Here is a 23,461-nt window from a genome sequence, read left to right as displayed (position 1 = left end):
GCCCTGTCGCTGAGTGGTTAAGTTCGTGCGCTCCGCCGCAGGCGGCCCAGTGTTTCGTTGGTTCGAATCCTGGGTGCAGACATGGCACTGCTCATCAAACTACGCTGAGGCAGCATCCCACATGCCACAACTAGAAGGACCCACAACGAAGAATATACAACTATGTACTGGGGGGCTTTGGGGAGAAAAAGGAAAAAAATAAAATCTTTAAAAAAAAAAAATAGAATTTAAGAAAATACTCAGAGGGCCAGACCTGGTGGCCTAGTGCTAAAGTTTGGCATGCTCTGCTTTGTTGGCCCAGGTTCGGTTCCTGGGCACGGGCCTACACCACTTGTCTGTCAGCAGCCATGCTATGGCGGCAGCTCACATACAAAAAAAGGAAGATCAGCAACAGATGTTAGCTCAGGGCAAATCTCCCTCAGCAAAACAAAACTTAGAAATACACGTAATCAAGGAGGGCAAAGACTTTTCACTGAAAACTAGAAAACAGCGCTGAAAGAAATTAAATAAGACACAAATAAATGGAAAGATTCCTGTGTTCAATGAACTGAAAGACTCAATCTCATTAAGATGTCAATAATACCCAAAACTCTACAGATTTAACGCAATTCCTATTCAAACTACAACTTTTTTTTTTTTTTTTTGAGGAAGATTAGCCCTGACCTAACATCTGCCACCAATTCTCCTCCTTTTGCTGAGAAGGACTCGCCCTGAGCTGACACCCATGCTCACCTTCCTCTACTTTATATGTGGGACGCCTACCAGAGCATGGCTTGCCAAGTGGTGCCATGTCCACCCCGGGATATGAACTGGTGAACCCTGGGCCACCGAAGCGGAATGTGCGAACTTAACTGCTGCGCCACCAGGCCTGCCCCTACAATGACATTTTTCACAGAAATAGAAAAACCCATCCTAAAGTTCATATGGAATCTCAAGGGACCCAGAATAGCCAAAAGAATCTTGAAAAAGAACAAAGTTGACGGTCTCACTCTTCCTGATTTCAAAACTTACAACAAAGCCACAGAAAACAAAACAGTGTGTTACTGGCATGAAGGCAGACACATAGACCAATGGAATAGAAGAGAGAGCCCAGAAATAAACCCTTGCATATGTGGTCAAGTGATTTTTGACACGGGTGTCAAGACCATTCAATGAGAAAAGGACAGTTTTTTCAACAAATAGTCTAAGAAAACTGAATATTCACATGCAAAAGAATGAAGCTGGACCCTTATCTAACACCACATACAAAAGTTAACTCTAAAGAGATCAAAGACCCAAATGTAAAACCTAATGCTATAAAACTCTTACAGGAAAACACAGAGAAAAGCTTCACAACAATGGATTTGGCTGTGATTCCTCTGATATGACAGCAAAGGTGCAGGCATTAAGAGAAAAAATAGACAAACTGGACTTCTTGAAAATTAAAAACTTCTGTCCCTCAAAAGATACTATCAACAGAATAAAAAGGCAGCTGACAGAATGGGAGAAAATATTTGCAAATCATATATCTGGTAAGGGATTAAGCCCAGAATATCTAGAGAACTCCTAAAACTCAATGATGAAAACCAAAAAACCTCATTCAAAAATGGGCAAAGGACTTGAATAGACATTTATCCAAAAAAGATATACAAATGGTTAACAAGCATATGAAAAGATGTTCAACATCATGCGCTATCAAAGAAACGAAAGTCAAAACCAGAATGAGATACCACCTCACATCCATTAGGATGGCTACTATCAAAAAAAAAAAAAAAGAAGAAGAAAAAAATAACAACTGCTGGTGGGAATGGAAAACGGTGCAGCCACTATGGAAAACAGTAGCGTGGTTCCTTAAAAATTAAAAATGTAATATAAGTGCCCTTTGATCTGGCAATTCTACTTCCGGGTGCATATCCAAAAGAACAGAAAGCAGGATCTCAAAGAGGTATTTGTACGTCCATATTCACAGCAGCATTATACATAGTAGCTAAGAGGTGGAAGCAACCCAAGTGTCCACTGATGGATGAATGGATAAGAAAACTGGTATATCCATACAATGGCATATCAAGCAGCCTTAAAAAGGAAGGAAATTCTGACACATGCTGCAACATGGACGAACCTCAAAGACGTTATGCTAATTGACATAAGCCAGTCACAAAAGCATAAATACGGTATGATTCCACTTATATGAGGTCTCTATAGTAGTCAAATTCATAGAGACAAAGTAGACTGGTGGTTGCCAGGGACTCGGGGGAGGGGAATATAGGGAGTTGTTGCTTAATGGATACATAGTTTCAGTTTTGCAAAGATGAAAACGCTCTGGAGATCAGTGCACAACAATGTGAGTATACTTAACACTAGTGAATTAGACACTTACAAGGTGGTTAAGATGGTAAATGTTATCTCATGTGTGTTTTACCACAACTTTAAAAAATGCCAACCAAAACCAAACCAAAAAATACACACACACACACACACACACACACACACATATGGTGGAAGGGCACGGGAGGGAGGTGGGTATGGCTATAAAAGGTGTTGGAACTGTTCAGTGTAGTGGTGGATACATGAACCTACACAGGTGACAAACTGTATAGAACTAAACATCCATCCACACACAAATGAGTACAAATAAAAGCAGGGAAATCTGGATAGGACAGGTGTATTGTGTCAATGTCAAGGTGATATTATACTGTAGTTTTGCAAAATGTTACCACTGAGAGAAACTGGGCAAAGTGTACAACAGATTTCTCAGTATTATTTCATACAAATGCACACAAATCTACAATTATCTCAATGAGAAATAAACACATATATACATAAGGTCAATTTTTAAACAACTATATATATGTGTGTGTAATAATATAAGGGTATTAAAGGTAAATATCAAAACACCAGTGCTTGTTATAACAAAACTGATTCTTTTCTTGTGCAGGTGATAATGTGCACACTCCTCAACCAGCAATCTCTCTGGAGAAACACTTGCACCTAAGCACTCTAACGTGCAGGTAACTCCTCTATCCAGCTGCCTACCAGACATCTCATCTTTAACTTCCCCGCAATGGAATTCCTAATCTTTCCACCCAAACCTGCTCCACCTGCCATTTGCTCATCAGTTAAGTCTGTCCCTCAGACAGGAGAACAGGCCCAGCACAATAGCCGCACCCGCCACGACTTTTCTGCCTCATCTCCTGGCCCTCCCACCCCCCGCCACACACACTCCAATCACCAGCCCAGTGCCTGCCTCCTCTCTGTTCCTAGACTGCACTGGGAGCACTCCCAGCCAGCACCCTGCACTGGCTCTTTCCTCCACCAAAGCTCTTCTCTCAGATACCCACCACGGCTCCTTCCTCACCTCCTAGTCTTGGCTCAATGTTGCCCTCTCATGAGGCCTACTCTAATTACCATACTTAGAAGTATTGAAAGCATCACTTCCCCAGCCTGGCACAACCAATTTCCCTAATACTTATCTGTTTTTTTCTTAGCAAGTTCTAACATATTATATAATTTCTTTTATTCTATGTCTGTCCATCCCACCTGGCAGAATGTAAACTCCAACAGCTCAGCAGTTTTTGTCTGTTTTAGTCGGAGTCATTCCCAGTACCTAGAGCTGTGGCCTGGCACATTGTAGGCTCTCAATAAATACTTGTTGCTCTTAATGCCTGGAGGAAACCTGTGTCAAAGGTCCCAAATTCAAACATACTTTCAGGGTCACTACCTTCCCAATCTTCGAGAGGCAGACTCCTCATCTCCTGAGGTGGGGACTCAGATGTCACCAACCACCTGCAGGTGGGAAGCACAGCCTTGGCTGGCTCACAGAGCCATCTGCTCCTGCTGTTGTCTCTACCACTTTCAACCACAAAAGCTTCTCCAGCTTTCTTAAGTAAGCACTACTTACTTAAGTAAGTAAGCAATGACATCTCATAGGCGTCAGGTGGCTGAAAGATTCAAAACATAGCAAAGGAAGGAAGTTGTAGCAATCATACAACCGTGTTTTTTTTCCCTTGGCCACGAACTAAATGAGAAGAGAGTGCCATGTATATCATTTATAGACCGTAATCACTCCTCCCGCAGCGTTTGCCAAAACACAATCAGGAAAATTTTGGTAACAGTCCCTATCTCTTTCCTCATACTCTTTTCTTCTCTAATTTTGTACAACAGAGATATTCCTTAAAAGTTACCAGCAAAATGGATTTCCATAAATATAATCATCTCTTCCACTCAGTTCCATTAGAAAATTAACAGCAATTAAGAATAACATTCCCATGGGGGTAAATCCTGTTAGATTAACAATGATCACAATTAAGAAAATTATACAGGCAAACGTCTGAGATATTGAGGGTTTGGTTCCAGACCACCACAATAAAGGGAATATTGCAATAAAGCGAGTCACACGAATTTTTCAGTTTCCCAGTGCATATAAAAGTTATGTTTACGTACACTGTAGTCTATTAAGTGTAAAATAGCATTATGTCTAAAAAAACAATGTACATAATTAAAAAGTACTTTATTACTAAAAGATGCTAACCATCATCTGAGCCTTCAGAGAGTCGTGATCCTTTTGCTGGTGGAGGGTCTGGCCTCGGTGCCGATGGCCGCTGACAGATCAGGGCGGGGGTTGCTGAAGGTTCGGGTGGCTGTGGCAATTTCCTGAAATAACCCAACAGTGAAGCTGGCCGCACTGACTGACTCTTCCTCTCACCAATGATTTCTCTGCGGCGTGCGATGCTGTTCGACAGCATTTTACCCGCAGGAGAACTTCTTTCAAAACTGGCGTCCATCCTCTCAAACCCTGCCGCTGCTTCACCAACTAAGATTACGTCAGATTCTAAATCCCTGGTTGTCGTTTCAACAATCGTCACAGCATCTGCACCAGGAGGAGATTCCATCTCAAGAAACCACTTTCTCTGTTCGTCCACACGAAGCAGCTCCTCACCCGTCCGTCTGTCAGGAGATTGCAGCAGTTCAGTCCTCCGCAGGCTCCTCTTCTGACTCTAGTTCTCCCGCTACTTCCACACCTGCAGCTACTTCCTCCACTGAAGCCTGGAACCCTCAAAGTCATCCATGAGGGCTGGAATCCACTTCCTCCAAAATCCTGTTAATGCTGCTATCTGGACCTCTTCCCATGAATCACAAATGTTCTTAATGGCGTCTAGAATGGTGAATGCTTTCCAGAAGGTTGTCAATTTACTTGGCCCAGATCCATCAGAGGAATCACGATCCATGGCAGCTAGAGCCTTACGAGATCTATTTCAAAATGACTCCTTGATCCATGGGCTGCAGAATGGATACTGTGTTAGCAGGCATGAAAACAACACTCATCTCGTTCACATCTCTATCAGAGCTCTTGGGCGACCAGGTCAGGGCGACCGTGAGCAGTAACATTTTGAAACGAATCTTTTTTTCTGAGCAGTAGGTCTCCACAGTGGGCTTAAAATATTCAGTAAACCATGTTGTACACAGATGTGCTGTCATCCAGGCTTTGTCATTTCAGGTATGGAGCACAGCAGAGTAGATTTAGCACAATTCTTAAGGGCCCTAGGCTTTCTGGAATGATAAATGATCAGGCTTCACCTTCAAGTCACCAGCTGCATTAGCCCCTAACAAGAGAGTCAGGCTGTCCTTTGAAGCTTTGAAGGGAGGCACTGACTTCTCCTCCCTAGCGACGAAAGTCCTAGATGGCGTCTTCTTCCAATACAAGGCTGTTCTGTCTACACTGAAAATCTGTTGTTTAGAGTGGCCACCTTCATGAATGATCTTAGCCAGACCTTCTGGAGAACTCGCTGCAGCTTCTGCATCAGCACTTGCTGCTTCACCTGCACTTATACGTCACGGAGACGCTTCTTTCCTTAAATTTCATGAACCAACCTCTGCTGGCTTCAACCTTTTCTTCCGCAGCTTCCTGACTTCGCTCAGCCTTTGTAGAATTAAAGAGAATTAGGGCCTTGCTCTGGATTAGGCTTCAGCTTAAGGGAATGTTGTGGCTGGTTTGATCTTCTACCCAGACCACTAACACTTTCTCCGTATCAGCAATAAGGCTGTTTTGCCTTCTTATCTCCTGTGTTCACTGGAGCAGCACTTTTAATTTCCTTCAAGGACTTTTCCTTTGCATTCTCAACTTGGCTAACTTTTTGGCCCAAGAGGCCCAGCTTTTGGCCTATCTCAGCTTTGGACATTCCTTCCTCACTAAGCTTAATCACTTGTAGCTTTTGATTTAAAGTGAGAGACGTGTGACTCATCTTTCATTTGAACCCTTAGAGGCCATTGCAGGGTTATTAATTGGCCTAATTTCAAAATGGTTGTGTTTGTGTCTCAGGGAATAGGGAGGCCCGAGGAGAGGGAGAGAGACGGGTGTTGGTGGAGCAGTCAGAACACAAACATTTATCGATTAACTTCCCTGCCTTATATGGGTGCAGTTCAAGGGACCCCAAAACAATTACCATAGTAACATCAAAGATCACTGATCACTGTAACAAACTTAATAATAGTGAAAAAGCTTGAAATATTGCAAGAATTACCAAAATATGACAGACACAAAGTGAGCAAATACTGCTGGAAAAATGGCCATCAACAGACTTGCTCGACGCAGGGTTGTCACAAACCTTCAATTTGTAAAAGACACAGTATCTGCATAGTGCTTAATAAAACAAAGCACAATAAAATGAGTTATGCCTGTAGTTAATAAAACTGTATTGCGTATTTGCAAGTTGCTAAGAGAGTAAATCTTAAAAGTGCTCATCAAGAAAAAAAATTCTGTAACTATATATAGTGATGGGTGTTAACTACTTACTGTGGTGATCATTTTGCAATATACACAAATACAGAATCATTATGTTGTACACCTGAAATTATATAATGCTACATGTCAATTATACCTCAATTTTAAAAAAAGAAATGAAAATAACAAACCTACAATATTACTTAAGTGGAAAATGCACAGCAACATTTTAGCTATTCCAGTCAGATGTGCAATGCAAGGTCTGAAGGGAGGCTACACAAGAGAAACACCGGATCGGGTATCGTATTGGGGATTTGGCTAGGGTCTTAAAAAATTCAGATACTTTTATAAAGTGGTATGTACACTAAATGTGTGTTTTTTCCTAAAAAGCATCCAGTCATCCAGTTATTTTCTTCCCCAAATGGTCTGAAAGACCACATTAAAAAAGTTTTAACAATGTGTTTTCCTTTCTGCATTTTCTAATTTTTCCTAAATTGAACAGGTATTACTTTGATACTAAGAAGAAGAATTTTACATTTTACAAATTAAAAGTATTAAATCACAAAATGCATCATTATCCAGATCCACACATACATCATAAGAAGTATCCTAGTATAATTATATTTAGCAATTGTCACAAAAACAAAGATATTTGTCTTGTTCCTTAACAACAGCTCTAGAATGGACCTCTACTGTTTTCCAGCAGGAGAAGGCAGAGAGGCCACTCAGCCAACTGATGCTTGGGGAGGGCCTTGTGCGGTGGCCTCACTTGGCCCAGGCCATCTAACTGAATCCTGGCTCTTCCTCTCTATCTGCTCCTTTCACAGCCTCACTGATCTCAGTGGACACCAACTCTGCTATTGGCACAAGAGTCACTCTTTAGCCTTCCCTTGTCTCACAGTCCACATTCTACCCTGGTGACTCTACCTTCGCAACATATCTGTTTAACTCAAACTTTCTGGGGAGATACAAATGTTCTATAATCTTGAGTGGCGAATAGGTTACAGAGTATCTATTTGTCAAAATTCATCAAATTGTACACTTAAGGTCTGTGCATTGCCCTATGTAAATTATACCGAAAGAGTAATATGTGTGTGTGCAGTATACACACACACTCTCTCAGAATCCAACTATATCTCACTAGGACCATCACCTCCATTGCCACCCTGGTCCAAACCATAGTCATCTCTTGCGTGGATCATTGTGACAGCCTCTTCATGGGTCTCCCAGCTCCCTCCTTTGCCCCCACACCCAGCCTAGTCCCAATGCAGCAGTCCAGACAACCTCTAAGACCCAAGTCAGATCCTCTGCTCCCATGACACTGAGAATCAAGGGCTTCCAGCAGCCAACCAGGTCCTCCCAGTCTGTTCACTGTTTCTCTCTTGCTTTACCTCTTTGTGCTCTTGCCCTTGCATTGCTCCAGTCTCGCTCCAATCACAAGACATTCCTGCTATTCCTCAAACCCGCCAGGCAGGTTCTCGCTGTTCTCTCTGCCTGGAATGCTCGGATGGCTGCCTTCCTCACCTCCATCAGACCTGTCGTGGATGCCCTGGTACCCTGTCCAGGTCCCCTCCCTCCAGGAATGAACGGATGTGCCAGCTGTAGGAATGCTGGCCGCCTGTGAAAGCCCTCAGCTGAGCTGTTCTCCAGGTGGGACCTGCCCTCAGTGGAAGAACTGCTTCGACCAAGGTCAAGCCCCCTCCGCAGGACAGCCAGTGCCCAATGACTGTGGACGTGGGAATATGAGGCCTGGGCTCCTCACCACAACTCAGAACAACTCTGAAGGGCTATCCCAGCTGCAGAGCCCCCATGGGGTTGGCTGTGGTTTTTGAACTTCCATTACAGCTCAACTTCTCCCTGCCCAGTCCTGCCTCCCTCACTCTCCTGCAGGTGGGATTCCAGGAGCACTCTCTGATAATTCTCCTGCATGCAAAACTCTCCAGCTCACAGTCTGCTTCCTGCAACGAGGTCTTTGTCACACGTTACCTTCTCACTCAGGCCTTCCCAAACTACCCTATTTAAAATTCTCCCATGCTCCACCCCTACCCCAGTGCTCCTCACCTCTGTCTGCTGTTTCTCCCCACTCTCCTACCTAGCGCTCCCTGTAACTGCTCTTGTTTATGATGTCTGCTGTCTGTCTCCCCAGTACACTCCTCTCCTACACCTCCCTTTTAGCATACACAGGACGACCCCAGCAGATACCCCTCTCATTCTCACTGGCTAGAATGCATCACATGCTACTCCTCAACAGATTCTGGAATGCTGGTTGGTTCACGGCCTGTAGCCCCTGGCACACAACTGGCACTCATTATTTGTTGAATGACGAATTTATTGAGTGTCTCTATGTGCAGGACCTTCTGTTGCAGGATACAGCAGACCATGAGTCTGCTCCTATGAAGGCCTATTCCTGGCCCTCAAATGAGACTTGCTGCCTCTTCTGTCTGTCCCTCACCACGGTGGCTCTGGCCAGGGTAGCTTCCCTGTGACTTGTTCTAGGTTGGTTAACGCATCAAGGCAGGTACTGCTTTTAAAAGCAACAAATTTTGACCTAAATGGTTTTTTTTTTTTCTGCCGGGAGTGTTCTAAACCATTTGCTATCTGTTCTGTTTCATCTACTCCCCTTCCTAAAACGGAAAGCTCCAAACACAATTATGTAAATGGTTCCTTGGGTAAGCGCTTGGGCAGAACGCTTCCTCTAATCATTGGAATTCCCAGTGATTCCACCAGAAAGTCTGATCTATTAAAAGAGCGAGCCAGGATGAACAGGAAGTTTTATGAAGCAAGCCAACTCTACCAGCCAAGGGTAGCAGACACTGTGGGCTGCCCGTCCACAAGCTATCCTCTGTCAAGTTTCCTCCAGCATTCAACACTCACTTGACATTTACTGAGGACCTACTGCAGGAAGTGCCGGGCACTGTCCTAGGCCCTGGGGCTAGAGCATGAGCAAAGACAGAGCCTCTGCCCTCCAAAAGCTTGCTTTCAGTGGGGAGGTCCCTAGCAGAACCCCAATTTTATTCTGGTATTTACCCCTCCCCTATCTAAGCCAGCAGGCAACAGTGATTGTGTAACAGAGGGCATGTGACCTAGCTGGCTCAAGCAGGTCAATGGGGAAGACTCAAAGTCCATGACTGGGGCACAAGCCCCACCCTGCCCCTCCTGAAAGCATTCTGTTGATACCCCATGACTGGAGAACTCTCGAAAACCAAAAGCCAGAGAAGGCCGTCAAGTACACCTCAAGAGAAACCTGCCAGCTTAGAAGCCCCAAGGTCTTCCGAGTGGCTACAGAAGCAGCCATAGGACAATAATATCAAAGCATGAGGGGACTCCTAATACCAAGCTGTACCACATGGTCTCTGAAAGCTCCTTCTTGAAGCTCTCTAAGACAGAGGTGGCCAACCTCAGCACAGAGACCACCACTTGGTAATTAGAACGAGTAAGCCTGAGCTCTAACTGGAGTCTGGGTGAGAAGCCCAACTCATCCCCTTTTCATCTAATGTAATCCTGGAGAGGTCACCTCGTTTCACTCAGCCTCAGTTTCCATCTGCAAGCTGTACTGCTAGGGATTATTTTCTTTCTCCTGCAAGTCATAGAAAACTTCAAGGGTAAGCTACTAACTCATATAAGAAGTCCTGAGATGGGTCAGCTTCAGAGTTCATTAATTTAGCAGCTTAAGAAGTCACGTCCTTCCATCTTCCCCTCCTGTCACCCTCAGTGTGAGCCCTGTTCTCAAAGTCACAGGCTGGCTGCCTCGTGCAGACCTAGTGAAGTCCAGCAGAAGAGAGATGGTTCTCCCAAGCATCTCTTCTTACTCGATTCCACAGGAGCCCTGAGCAGACACCCAATCCCAGTCTTACTGGCTGGAATAGCATTGCATGTCTGTTCCCCAACAAATCCCAGGTATTCACCCACACACCAGCTTAGGGCTATCAAGACTTGCCCCGGCAGCTTGGCCTACAGAAGAGGGCAGATATTTGGGAAAAAAACTGAGGTTCTGCTGGAAAGGAATAAGGGAGCAGGCAACCCACAGTATCTGCGACATTCCCTTTCTGCTATTTAACAATGTAGACACTGCTGATGGCTCCACTCACCTCTCTAGGTGTTGTTGCTCATCTTGGCAGGATGATAAAATGTGCTTGCATCAATTTTGGGTTCCCAGGGCTAATTCCAGATGTATGTTTAATGTGCTAGACACCTCTGCAGTCTATAGGCAAACACCCTGGAGGAATGGGGTAGCCTAGCAACCTCTGGGGAAAAGGAGGGTTCAAGGCAGACACAGCCCCCTCTCCCAGGTCACCAACAGGATCAGTGCAATGGCAGCAAATTCCTTCAGCGGCCGAGGCCAGATGCTGCCCAGAGGTCCCCCTCAGCTGTATAACTACGATTCTGCTCATATAGTGAAAACATCTTTTCAATCACTTCTTAGATTAAAACAAATGTTTAAGAAAATCCCATTTCCTAGCCTTCATGCCTACTCTTTCTCCAACATACTAAGGGACCCAAATCTACAGTCACCTGCTTTGGCCCTGTCTTCAGTGCCTACCCACTCCTTCTCACCTCCACCACCAGTGACCTTCCTGTTTCTCTCATCACCTCTCACCAAGACCTAGGGAACTGCCTTTTAAATCCTCCAGGGCCTTCCAGAGACACAGGTTGGATGTTACATCCAGCCTCTTGAGAAACCTCAATCCTTCCCTCCCCCAACCCCCAGAAAGGAGGCCAAGCTTCTAGAAAGGTGCTCAAGGCTGTGCCTCCCAGCCCCATTCTCCCTTCCCCCATTCAGTCTCACTCCGTAAGATGCTCTGCCTTCTCCTAAATGCTCTCAACCCCAGGCCTTTGCTCCTGATGCTTCCACAGAGGCAGCACTTTCTCTGCCATCACAATCCTTCTCTGGTCAAGGCTCAGCCCAAGGGCACACCCACTAACCAGGCGGTCCTCCCTGGGGCTATCGTGGCTCACTCACGCAGCTCTGGTTTCCATCTGCCCTGCACTCTAGAATGTGGTGCATACGCCTTGTCTCCCACCTACCGCAAAGCTTTCCATACACAGGGATAGCCTTATTTTCCTCTAGTCCCCAAAGAACTTCTCTCCATAAGGGTTCAATGTTTGGTGCATAAATCAGTGAAAAATCCACATGCGTATCCTCCAAAGCAAAGCCCATCCAGTTTTCTTCTGAATCCTCTTCAGAGGTAGTCTGGTTATTTTCTTAAGTTCACCTTCTGCCTTCAGGTCAGTGAGACAGTGAGGGACAGAGTGGAGAGAGCTCGCATTTCTTGAGCCTTCACAGGTGGCAGGTGAGGCCGGTGCCATTGGCTTCATTTAACAGATCAGGAAAAGAGATGAAAAACATCTTCTGTGACATATTTAGTGAGCAGCAGAGCACAGAGACTCAAGAACAGGGCTGTCTGACTCGAAAAGAAAAGGCAAAATTCTTGTCGTCAAAAGATTACAATCTAGTTGGAATGATGAGACAAATACATAAAAAGGTAAATAACAACAAAGAAGTCCTTATCTAAAGCAGGGTTTCTCAAACTGGGCACTACTGACGGTTTGGGCTCAATGATCCTTTGTTGTGGGGAAATGTCCTACATGCTGCAGGATGTTCAGCAGCAGTCCTGTCCTCTCCCCACTAGATACAAGTAGCATTCACCCACTCAGCTATGAAAACCAAAAATGTCTCCAGACATTGGCCTGTTTGAGAACCCCTGATCTAGAGCAACAGCGAAGTTTATCTTAACGCCCACTGTAATCATAACGGATCACCGTAAGGATCCCGCCCCGCCTGTTCTCAGAGACTGGTCTGCAGTGCCCCTCCAGCAGCTGTGCAGGCCCTTTCCACATTCATCCTGCCCACACTTCCCCTTCAAGCTGACTTATTTATTTTTATCCAGATGCAGTATATGTCTCAGTAGTGTGTCTTAAAATCCTTTCTGGAATGAGACAGGATAGAAAAAAAAATAATCCAATCACAGGACAGGAGAAAAACACACCATAAAGCAATGTGATTAACTGATCAATTATCCCAGTACTGAAAATCTGCCAAACACCTTTCCCCTACACTCCCATCTAAGCATGAGCCAGAGGCCAAAGGAGGAAGAGGCTGCTTTCAGTCTCGGCCCTTCTAGTGAGAACAGGCTTTACTGAAGAGCTGAGCACGAGTGCTGTCCGCCCAGGAATGAGAATTACAGAAAAAACTCTCAGGAACAAAGGCCGAGGGATGGGAAGAACTATGAATCTCAATGAAATTTTCTAAACAAATTATGTTTTCTACAACTAAAAACCCCAACCACTTTCACTCTCTGACTAATATATGGTCATAACCTAAATTAGAAATTAACCTTATTTTAGCCAAGCCTAAAATAAAATTAAATATATAAGAAATACTATATCCAAGAACACAGAGTAAAACGTGTGTGTGTGTGTGAACAGTGCCCTGCACATAGCTTCTATATAAGTGATAAGTATTATTAGCTCTTATTATACATCTTAATTTAAGACAGTCGTCTATATTTGGCTACAGAGTGAAATGATAGGAATGAGTCTTTATATTTATTTAGCTTGACCAAGGCCAGAAGTAAAGACACAAGCCAAAGAATCTACAGCTAATGAATGATGGCATCTTAAAGCCAGTCTGATGTCATGGTCAAGGCTCATTTCACTGTGATGTGACAACTTTAAGATTTATAAACTTACTGATCCCCTGAGAGCAGTGATTCTCAACCAGGGGTGATTTTGGCCAACAGGGGACACTGGCCATGTCTGGAGACATTTTTGGTTGTCACAATTGGGTGTGTGTGGGGCGCTACTGGCATCTGGTGGGTCAAGGCCAGGGATGCTGTTAACATCCTACAACACATAGGACATTTCCCACAACAATTATATGGCTCAAAATATCAACAGTGCTGAGACTAAGAAACCCTACCCTAGAGGAACGGTCTTACCACTATTTTCAACCAGGAAAATGAAGACCAAAAGTATGCCTATCCCCCCCAAAATAGTTCTCCCTTTGCCTTCAACCTGCTCTATTCCAGCTGCCCTCTCCACTCTGTCTGAATGGATCCCACCACCATGGGGAAAAGGCTGGGCTCTCTGCTCCTTTCCTCTTTGGACTCTCAGACACCTGAACAAATACATTCAATCTGCAAAATGAGTTGGGAGACATGAATACAGAGTCAGGAAGCCAGAAAGAGCAATGATGCACGCGCCAAATCACCACGGGCTTTTTAGTTTGTTAATCCAAAGTAAGCTCGATTTTACTGGCCACTACCTAGCACTGTGGCTAAGTAGCCCCTGCCCTCAACAGCTTCCACCATTCACTCGTCTTTAAAGGACTGCTCAGTAGTGACCCAGACCATCATCATGTCCTTCAGAATAGTGGTACTTTCCCCTGACAGTACTTTTGAACACTCAATGAGACGAGACAGGGGTTGATTTCAGGAGATTTAAAAAAAAAAGGGAAATTTTACAAAGTACAAGTTAAAAAGAAGTTAAGTCCCAGGGCCGGCCCCGTGGCTGTATGGTTAAGTTTGCGGACTCTGCTTCGGTGGCCCAGGGTTTTGCCAGTTCCAATCCTGGGCGCAGACCTAGCAGCGCTCCTCGGGCCATGCTGAGGCGGCGTCCCACACAGCACAACCAGAAGGACCTACAACTAAACTAGAATATACAGCTATGTACTGGGTGGCTTTGGGGAAAAGAAGGAGGAGGAAAAAAAGATTGGCAACAGATGTTAGCCAGGCTGGGATGTTTGGCTGCTGGCCTGGCTGCAAATTCTCACTTATTTGTACCTAGACAGTCACTTAAGCATCTTGACTGACTTAGGCTTACACAGCATAAAACTTGTATTCTACAAAGGAGACTATCACGAATTTAGAAATTATATGACAGAAGGCAAAAGAGAGACTGGAGAAGGGTAGACTATTCACACATACTGATCGAGGCAAAGCATTTTGAAATAAAGATTCCTTCAGACCTTCACTTACACAGCAAACTAGTTCATAAGAAAACCTCTCCTTCCCTACTTTACAAACACCACAATCTATAATTACTGAACGTTCGGCGAGTTCTCCAGGGGAAGATCTGCACACTATACATCCAGAAATGCTCTTGGAGATCAACACAGCAGAAGTGAAACTGAAGCTCACCATTTTTGCTTTCATGCACCATGAACCTAGTTGTGTCTTCGTCAATTATGAAAACATTAATCTTCTTACCTGTGTTAGCCAACATTTGCCATGTAGTTTTTACATAGAAGGCGTTGCTGAGTGTGTGGCAGGGAACACAGGGGGGAGTGAGGCAGTCCCTGCCCTGGGGGGCATATGGGAAGTACACCCACAGGGACAGAGTTAGTGGAATAACTCAGGAGAAATGGTAACAAAAGGAAAAGGTGACGTCACCTGGGCTCTGAAAAATGAGAAAGATGTCACACAAGAAGATGGAAGGAGAGAGCACTTCCAACCGAAGAGACCACAGACATGTTCAGTTCAGTTTAGTTACAATAGTAGAAAGCATCATGGGATCAAGTCACAAACTAAAAAGCTAGATGTATAAAAAAGGCAAGAGCATCCACTCTACTTGCTCTAAAGAAAACTGTAGCTCCCTCTAGTCGCACTGCAAAGTAGAAATAAGGAACCAGACAGAATCAGAGAGGCGCTGGACGCAGGGCTACCGTCCTAGGCTGGAGGGAGCTCCCTGGGCTTCAGTGCTGCCAGCAGGGAGATGGGGGCTCCCCTCCCCTCCCCTCCTTGGGGAGCAAAGGCCAACTCCCGCAGCAACTGTGCCAGCAGAGCAGAGCTAGGACAAAACCACTGGTTACCGCGGGCTTCTCTGCCCCAGGGTCTGCTCCCAACCGGAGGACGGGAAGAGCCCATCCCCAGGGAGCGCTTTGGGCCACTGCCACAACGTCAAAGAAGGCCCTCTCCTAGAGCACCTGTGCTCTACAGGCCCCAACCCAAGTCGCCCGAACGCCCCAGCTCAGCATAAACGCGGCTCCTTCGGCTGGGGCACCTCAGCCCTGAGCCACAGTCCCCCAAATGGAGGCACTGTCACCAGATGCAGGCCTCGGCAGGGGCAGTCACGGCAGAGACGTGCAGATCTCAGGTCTTCACCCCGCCACCGAACGGCCACAGGACTACCCCCTGGTTCACACACCGGACCATCCGAGCACATCCCGGCAGAGGCAGACGAGCGGCAGGAGCCGGCGGCGCCCAGGGCCGCTCCCCGCCACGAAGCGCGGGTGGGCGGCGAAAGCTCAGCCCCAGGCCGGGGGCGAGCGGCCTTCGCCCCGCCGCGCGGAGCACGTGCCCGGGCTCGCGGGGCTCCCCGCGCCGAGGGCAAAGTGCGCTCCCGCCTGTCCCGCAGCCCGGGCACCGGGCGTCGGGAGCGGGCGGCAGGCCCTGCACGCGGCTCCGACCTGCCTCCAGCCCCCGGCCCACTGCCGAGCCGGCCCCCCGCGACCCCCGCGCGCACTCACCATTGTGGTTGACCCAGGTCGGCTTCAGGAGCTTCATTGTTCGGCCGCCACCGCCGCCGCCGGGCTGAGGCGAGAGCCGCGTTCCTCAGCGCGCCCGGGCCATGGAGCCGCCGCCGCCGCCGCCGCTTCCTCCCGCGCCGCCCGCCCTCCGGCCGTCGCCCGCCCCGCGTCCTCAGCGCCGCCGCGCCATCGCCGGCCCGCGCCCCCCGCCGCCGCCACAGCCGCCCCCCGCGCTCGGCCGCCGCCGCCGCCGCCACAGCCGCATCCCCTGCGCCGCTCCTCCTCCGGCGGCTCCCGGGCAACGCCGGAAGTCACGGCGCGCACCTGCCAAATCGCCCCGGCGGGAAACCGCTCCCTGCGCGGACGGGGCCGCCCGGCTCCTCCGCGGTCAGCGCGAGGCAGGGCGGCTCCGCTTCGGATCCGGCCCGGGCGCGACGGCCGAGGAGAGAAGGGTCGGCTGGGAGCGCGGCGGGCGAGCGGGCCTGGAGTTGCAGCCCGGCCCGGAGGAGCCAGGCGTGGTCGGGAACGGCGTGCACGGTCGCTCACCAGCTCCACCTCGCCGGTCCCGAGTCCAGCTAATTAACTAGCTTCCGTCATTCATCAACATGCGTCTATTGGGCATCTCGCGAGCTCCAGGCCACGTGCCGGCGCCGGGATGCACCCACCGGGGGGCGGCCGCGCCCGGGGCTCGAACGAATGCGGGGGGCCCTAGCCAGCCCCGGGGGGAGTCACGGGGAGCCCGAGGCGGCCGTGTTTATTGGGAGATCGGGGCGTTTTCACAGACATGGACACTTGGGCCCGGAGGAGGCGAGGGGCACCCACTCGGCCACTCCGGCCGCACCGCGGGGTCTTGGCCCTCGCAGGGACGCAGGCCGACCACGGAGGGGAACGCTGGCGGGGACGTGCCTGCGGCGGAGGAGATCCCGCGGTGCCGGCCGCAGGCCAAGGAGAGGCCGCCGCGCAGCGCGAGGTGCGAGGCGCTCGGGGCGTGCCCAAGCGCCGCCGGGACGTACGGGCGGGGCTGCGTCGGGGGCGGGGCCAGGCGAGGCTCAGCTCTTCGGGGCCGGAACGCGGGATTGCGGACCGGCGGCACGGCCGGACTTTTTCGTAGGGCACCGCGGGCCGGACCGTAGAGGGGTGCGCGCCCGGAAGCCGCCCGTCGCCTGCCAAAGGGGCCATGGCCGCGGCGCTGGGCGCTTCCGCGCGCGTGCTGCGCCCGGGGAGCTGGTGAGTGCGGACCGCGGCTGGTTCGCGGGGGTTCGGTGCGGGCAGGCCGGACCTGGCCTGCATCCTCTGCCCGGGGGCCGCCCTTGTCCACGGATAGCTAGCTGACTGCGCCTCTTCTTGTGGGTTAAAATGCCAGGGCCTTGGCCAGCGGGGCCCCTGCCCGAGTGCCCTCTGGTGCGAATGGGGGATTTGGAAGGACCTCCCACATGTCACCTTGCTGTCACATCCAGCAGTTCTGCGTACCCCAGGTTTTGAGGGCATCGTAAATTTTTCTTCTTTTTCTTTAGTGGGGGAGAATCAGGTATTTATAATGCTCGTCTCTTTCAGGCTTCTGGGAACTTGGCAGACACAGATTAGAGACACCCGCCGGCGAGCTTCGTTGTTGTCCTTCTGGGATCTCGTTCCCATGAGGTACTCAGCCGTGGGCCTGGCCTCTGTGGGTGTCAGTGGGGACGGATGTGCACTTGGACAGAACAAAGCAAGACTACTGGACGTTTGCAGAATTAATCGCCTATAATTTCTCAAATTTAGGCAGATGGTTTTCTGCCATTTCAACACTCTCTCTATGGAATACCGCTGTGTCTGTAATCAGAAAACAAATGTTACATGTAAACGGAGTTTATATAGGGCCGCCCGGTGGCCGAGTGGTTAAAGTGCCACGCGCTCCGCTTCTGCGCCCGGTTTGCGGGGTCGGAGCCCGGCCAGACCTGCACCACTCGGCGGCCCTGCTGTGGAGGCGTCCCACGTACAAAAAATCGAGGAGTGGCAACGGATGTTAGCTCAGGACGAATCTTCCTCAGCAAAAACAAAAGACAAAAAAAGCCAGGAGTTTAAATAAGAATTAATTAGCTTTGAAGGGATTCTTGTGTTTTAAAGGGCACAGCATAAACTTCTATTTCTCTGTGGGCCTTCCATTTCTGATTCCCTAGAGAGGTGGGGGAGATGCGAGGATTAGTTTTTCCACCTGTGACTTTGGATGCTTTCTAGGGACTTGATTCCTAAAATTTGGTCTTGATGCTAGATGATTTGATTATTCTAATAGTAAATTATCACCATAGGAGATGTTTTCCTGAGAGTAAATCAGACTTTTGTCAATGCTCTAGGATGGGGAAATTGGTTAAGAAATCACAGAAAGTAAATAGGGACATGCCAGTAACTTTTATTATACTGTCTCTTTTAGTCTTACTCAAATCATTTTTATAAATCACAAATCCATTTAAAATGTGAGTAAGGAGCTTCTAATTTATCAGTTTGGCATTTTCACTTTTCAGTGCAATCCCAAGGCATACCTCAACCCCAGCACTAAAGATGAGTGCTTCCCCTTAATTTATACCCTGACGCCCCATGAAGCTTTTTCACCCCTTCCTGGGTTGACAGGGCTCACACACTTCTCACCAGGACCCTGGGGTGGAGGCTGTCTCCCTGCCACATTCAGCTCATGCGGGCAGGCCCATGTAGTTCCTTCCCCAGTGGAGAGCTCAGGATAAGTTGGGGCACTCTACCTAGCTCCATGTCTCTCAGCATGTCTGTGAGACTGAAGAGGAAAATTAATGTTTGCTTCATCCATCAGAGCAGAACCTCTGCGAAAGAAGAAGAAGGTAGATCCTAAAAAAGACCAAGCAGTAAAGGACCGTTTGAAAAAGAGGATCCGACGACTGGAAAAGGCTAGCCAGGAGCTAATTCCCATTGAAGATTTTATTACACCTGTGAAGTTCTTGGATCAAGCACGGTAAGGGTCCTCTAGGGTTGAGCTCCTCAGGGCAAAGGAGTTCCATCACCTTCAGGAAGTTCTGTCTGCTGTTCACGCCTGTGATGGGAAGGGGTGAGCAGGCTTGGGCTGACTTGGCCCTGACTCCTTTTCTCTGTGAATGTGTCTTGTGGGAGTTGGAGAAAGCATTCCTGGGTGGTGCTCTTGAATGGCTGAATGTGGTAAAGAAACTCAGAATAGTTGTGATAAGCCAGGCCAGATGCTTGAATGAGTGCCTATCAGCACTGCTCGGGAGTTCATATTGCTACTCTTTTGCACGAGGAGTTTCAGCTGTGGCTGATGACTTGGGCCTTGGGTCTGCAGCCCTTGCCCCATCCTGATGGTAGAAAACCCTTGGCCCCTTGCTTTATGATGCAAATGCTCACAGTTGGGATGTGTTGCATGAGGGTTGGCAGGGTTGCTTCCTTCTTGTAAAAAAAAAAAGGTATACCATTTCTACTTACAAGTTGGACACGGCAGGTGCTTTTTTGGTACCCAAAGGCTGATATGGGCTCTTGACTCCTTGGGATTTTGGTGTCCATTTTCATAACACTATTTCACTTTTCTCCAAAGTCCCCTCTCACCAAAGGTAGTCTCTGCCTAGGGCAGAGGAAGTGCTACTAGTCTTCTCAGAGCATCACTGTTTCTTATTTCATGTAAAGCAAATGGCACTGGTTTCCAGCATCACTTGCAGCTGCCACAACATTCAACTTTCCATTCCTTAATTTGTCCCAAACTCCCACTTTCTTTCCTAAGTTCCATCTGTGATTGGCAATGGGAGGCTTGCGTCATATGTGACTACCGAGACTCTCTGGCCAGGAAGGTCAGTGCTCCCCAGCTTCCCACCTTTGGATTTGTGTGTTCCCAGACAGCGGCCTCACACAGAGCTCCCCTTTGAGGAAGGCGAGCGGAGAGCTCTGCTCCTGAAGAAGTGGTCCCTGTACAAGCAGCGAGAGCATGAGATGGAGAGGGACACCATCAGGTCCATGCTTGAGGCCCAGCAGGAAGCTCTGCAGGAGCTACAACTCATGTCCCCAGAGCTCCATGAGGAGGCCATCAAGCGGGACCCCTGTCTGTTCCCCTTTGAGAGAGAAGGGCCAGATTACACGCCACCGGTCTCCAACTACCAGCCCCCTGAAGGCAGGTACCAGGACATCACCAAGGTATACACACAGGTGGAGTTCAAGAGATAGAGCTGCAGGCAGCCGTCCACAGAACACATTGCCCCTGAGAGCCAGACGGACCCAGGCTCCAGCCTGCCTGTCACAGAATCAGGCATGCTGTGAATAAATATAAGTTTAATCAAGTGTCTCTTTGTCTTATGTTAGAGTCGAAATTAATTCACCTGAGGATGGAAGGGGGCGAGAGATACTGCCCTTCTTTGCCAGGTCCTGGGGAGAAATGACCAAGACGTCGCCTGCTGCCCCCCAGTAAAAAGGGATATTCCAACTGTGTGGGGCAGGCTCCACCAGCGAGAGGCACAAAGTGACCTGGAGGAGCAAAGGTGAAGGACGTGTAGGCCGTGTGCTATGTGTGCAGAACAGGGGCAGGGCCTTGCCAGTGGGCAGACGGAGCACACGAGCTTCCTTGTATTATCAGCAGGGCCAGCTTTGAGCTGGGGAGGGAGGCTGAAGAGAGTGGAGCAAGCCAGGGACATACTAGTTAACAAAGTTGCTGTGTCCCCCAAGAGGGCGTGATGCCTGACTAGGGCAGAGGGCTCTCAGGCTTTTGCTCAAGGGCTGTTAGTTTGGAACAGTAAACATGTTAGTGTGCTGGGGCTGCCAGAAAAAATATCACAGAATGTGTGGCCGAAACAACAGAAATTGATTTCTCACAATTCTGGAGGCTAAAACTCCAAAATCAAGGTGTCTTGCTGGGTTGGTTTCTCCTGAGGCCTGTCTCCTTGGCTTGCAGAGGGCTACCTTCTCCCTGTGTTCTCACATGGTCATCTTTTTGGGCCTGTATCCTCATCTCTTTTAATAAGGACACACCAGTCACAGTGGATTAGGGCCCACCCTAGTGACCTCGTTCTAACTTAATTACCTCTTTAAGCACCCTGTCTCCAAACAGTCACATTGGGAGGTACAGGGGTTAGAGCTTCAACCTCTAACCCCCTAGGAGGGCACAATTCAGCCCAGTGTGAAAACAGCCCTTCCTCCTAGTGCCTTGATCCCCACCTCAGAAAGGCTTTCGGCTCCTCACTACCTTAGTGCAGATAAACCAGGGAAACATTTTCTTTGCATAAGAATCCAGAGGGTGTGTTTTCCTAGTGTGTGGTTCACTTTTGGTTAAAAAACTTACCAGGGGCTGGCCCCAGGGCCAAGTGGTTGAGTTTGCGCGCTCTGCTTTGGCGGCCCGGGTTTTGCGGGTTCGGATCCTGGGCACGCACCTAGCACCACTCACCAGGTCATGCTGAGGCAGAGTCCCACATAGCACAACCAGAAGGAGCTGCAACTAGAACCTACAACTATGTCCTGGGGGGCTTTGGGGAAGAAGGAGGAAAAAAAAAAAAAGATTGGCAACAGATGTTAGCTCAGGTGCCAATCTTTAAAAAGAAATCAGTGACTTTAAAAAAAAACTCTTACCAGATAAATGTTTTCACTGGATAAAAATGTTGCCTGAGGGTTTTAAGTGCTTTGGCTCTGCCAGTGAGACAAATACTGAAGCCAGCGGCTTTTCCCAACCTCACTGCCATCTCTGTGACCCAAGTTGTCGTGGCCTTCTGCCTGCTCCACTGCAGCAGCCAGCTGACCTGTCCAGGCTGGGCGCTCCCCCAGCTCCTCCTGTGCAGCAGCCACAGGCTCTGTCAACGGGAGTCAGGCAGGCCTTGTGCTACCTCCAGGTGAGAATCCTGTCCAGACCTGACTGCAGATGCCCATGCCCCGCCCCCGCCGGCACATGGCACTTGTTGCTCAGGGCCTGTGGCCCCTTTCTCTGCCATGCAAAGCTCCAGCCCCCTCCTCCAGGCCAAGGCTCAGACACTGAGGCCTTCCCTGCCTCCCCGCCCACTGCAGGTACTTGGCAGGAGTGCTTTTGAACCAGTAGGTGTTATGTGTTAGGCTGTATAACCAATTCAGTGGGCCATGGCCAGCACTTTTTTATTTTGAAATTCACAGGAGGTTGGACATAAATATGCAGGCAGGTGCTATGTGCAGTTCCCCCAGCCTCCCCCAGTGTTACCATCTTACACACCAAGTAGTATCAGGACCCAGAGTGACACCATTACAGCCGAGAGCACAGTCAGATTCCCCATTATGTCTGCACTCATCTGTGTGTTAGCTCTACACAATTTTATCATGTGCAGCCCTGTGTAACCACCAGTCAAGGTACCATCACCACAGGATGGTAAATACCCCTTTAAAGCCACACCCACCCCTTCCTTCCATCCCTAATCCCCGACAACATTAACTGTTCTCCATCTCTGATTACATGATTTCACCAATGTTACCTAAATGGAATCATGCCATATGTATCCCTTTAAGATTTTTTTTTTACAACTCAGCATAATTTCCTTGAGTTCATCCAAATTGCATATACAGCAGTTTATTTTCAATGGCACAGAACTGAAAATGTCAATGTTTATCACCCACAGTACAGTAAGTATTGTTTTATGAAGCTTCTTTCAAAAACATATGCTGAATGTAACAGTAGGTACCAGACCATAACATAATACACTTGCTACTATCAGTTTTATCTCAAAAGCTGAAATACACTACTCTATCTCATCACTCTGACCATTTTCTTCACAGCACTTACCATCATTTAGACACTTATTTAACGATGTTTAAATGTTTATGCCTGGCCCCTACACCACAACCAGAACTCTTTGAAGGCAACTTGTCTGTTTCAACACTGTGATCCAGAACCTCAAACCCCACCTGGCGTGCAGTGGGTGCTCAGAAGATGTGAACAGGTGAACACAGGTGGGGATTCAGGAATATTCTGTCCAGAGAGATGGTTCTCTCTCCTTGTGGAAATCACTGAGTAGCTGAGAAGGTTCCTAACAGAGCACTCAGCTGCAGGCAGCCCACGGCTCTACACAAGCAGACGAGGGGGACTTTGGCTCCCATGAGCTGAGTCCCTCAGGACTACAATGTTAGCCGCTGCTCCCAGGCTTTTCTTGCCTGCCCCAGCCCTGCCCCAGGAACCCCAAAAGAGCTGCTGCAATTCCAGGCATCACACGCTGATCAAAACTCAAATGTCCCTGCCCCATGTTTCAGAGTGAGGAGAACGCTTACAGAGCTCTGGCAGCCTTCCCTCTCTCCCAGCCAGTGCCAGGATGGAGACACCATCGTTGGCTTAGACACCTCAAGGCCCCCTGGGG

The 23,461-nt window shown here is 48.5% G+C and overlaps 2 protein-coding genes across 13 annotated transcripts in view; one reads left to right on the top strand and one right to left on the bottom strand.

Moving 5' to 3' along the window:
- The window catches only part of HIRA (histone cell cycle regulator), a 90,920-nt gene extending 74,564 nt beyond the window's left edge, over nt 1-16,356 (bottom strand). For 5 of the 11 annotated variants that reach the window (XR_011441664.1, XM_023648071.2, XM_023648077.2 and 2 more), the window contains exon 1: nt 16,164-16,356. Coding sequence is in view for 4 of the 11 variants with exons in the window: in XM_023648071.2 (XP_023503839.1) it covers nt 16,164-16,200 (37 nt within the window). In the remaining 7 variants the exon portion in view is untranslated. The remainder of the gene's footprint in view (nt 1-16,163) is intronic. The other 6 variants (XM_070275959.1, XM_070275958.1, XM_070275957.1 and 3 more) reach the window with 6 other exon arrangements.
- A 146-nt stretch (nt 16,357-16,502) lies between these two features.
- On the top strand, nt 16,503-20,444 carry MRPL40 (mitochondrial ribosomal protein L40). Of its 2 annotated transcripts, none has more exons than XM_005613827.4 (4): nt 16,503-17,133; nt 17,718-17,801; nt 18,961-19,119; nt 20,006-20,444. In XM_005613827.4, exons 1-4 carry the CDS (start codon nt 16,769-16,771, stop codon nt 20,328-20,330), a joined length of 933 nt encoding a protein of 310 aa, XP_005613884.2. In that variant the 5' UTR covers nt 16,503-16,768; the 3' UTR covers nt 20,331-20,444. The 2 variants fall into 2 exon arrangements, with proteins under 2 accessions (XP_005613884.2, XP_023503870.1); XM_023648102.2 differs by lacking the exon at nt 16,503-17,133 and adding an exon at nt 17,181-17,390.
- The last annotated feature ends 3,017 nt before the right edge of the window (nt 20,445-23,461 follow it).

The sequence above is a fragment of the Equus caballus genome, chromosome 8 (genome assembly GCF_041296265.1).
Source record: "Equus caballus isolate H_3958 breed thoroughbred chromosome 8, TB-T2T, whole genome shotgun sequence".
Taxonomy (NCBI): domain Eukaryota; kingdom Metazoa; phylum Chordata; class Mammalia; order Perissodactyla; family Equidae; genus Equus; species Equus caballus.
This window is presented reverse-complemented; position numbering and strand designations above follow the sequence as displayed.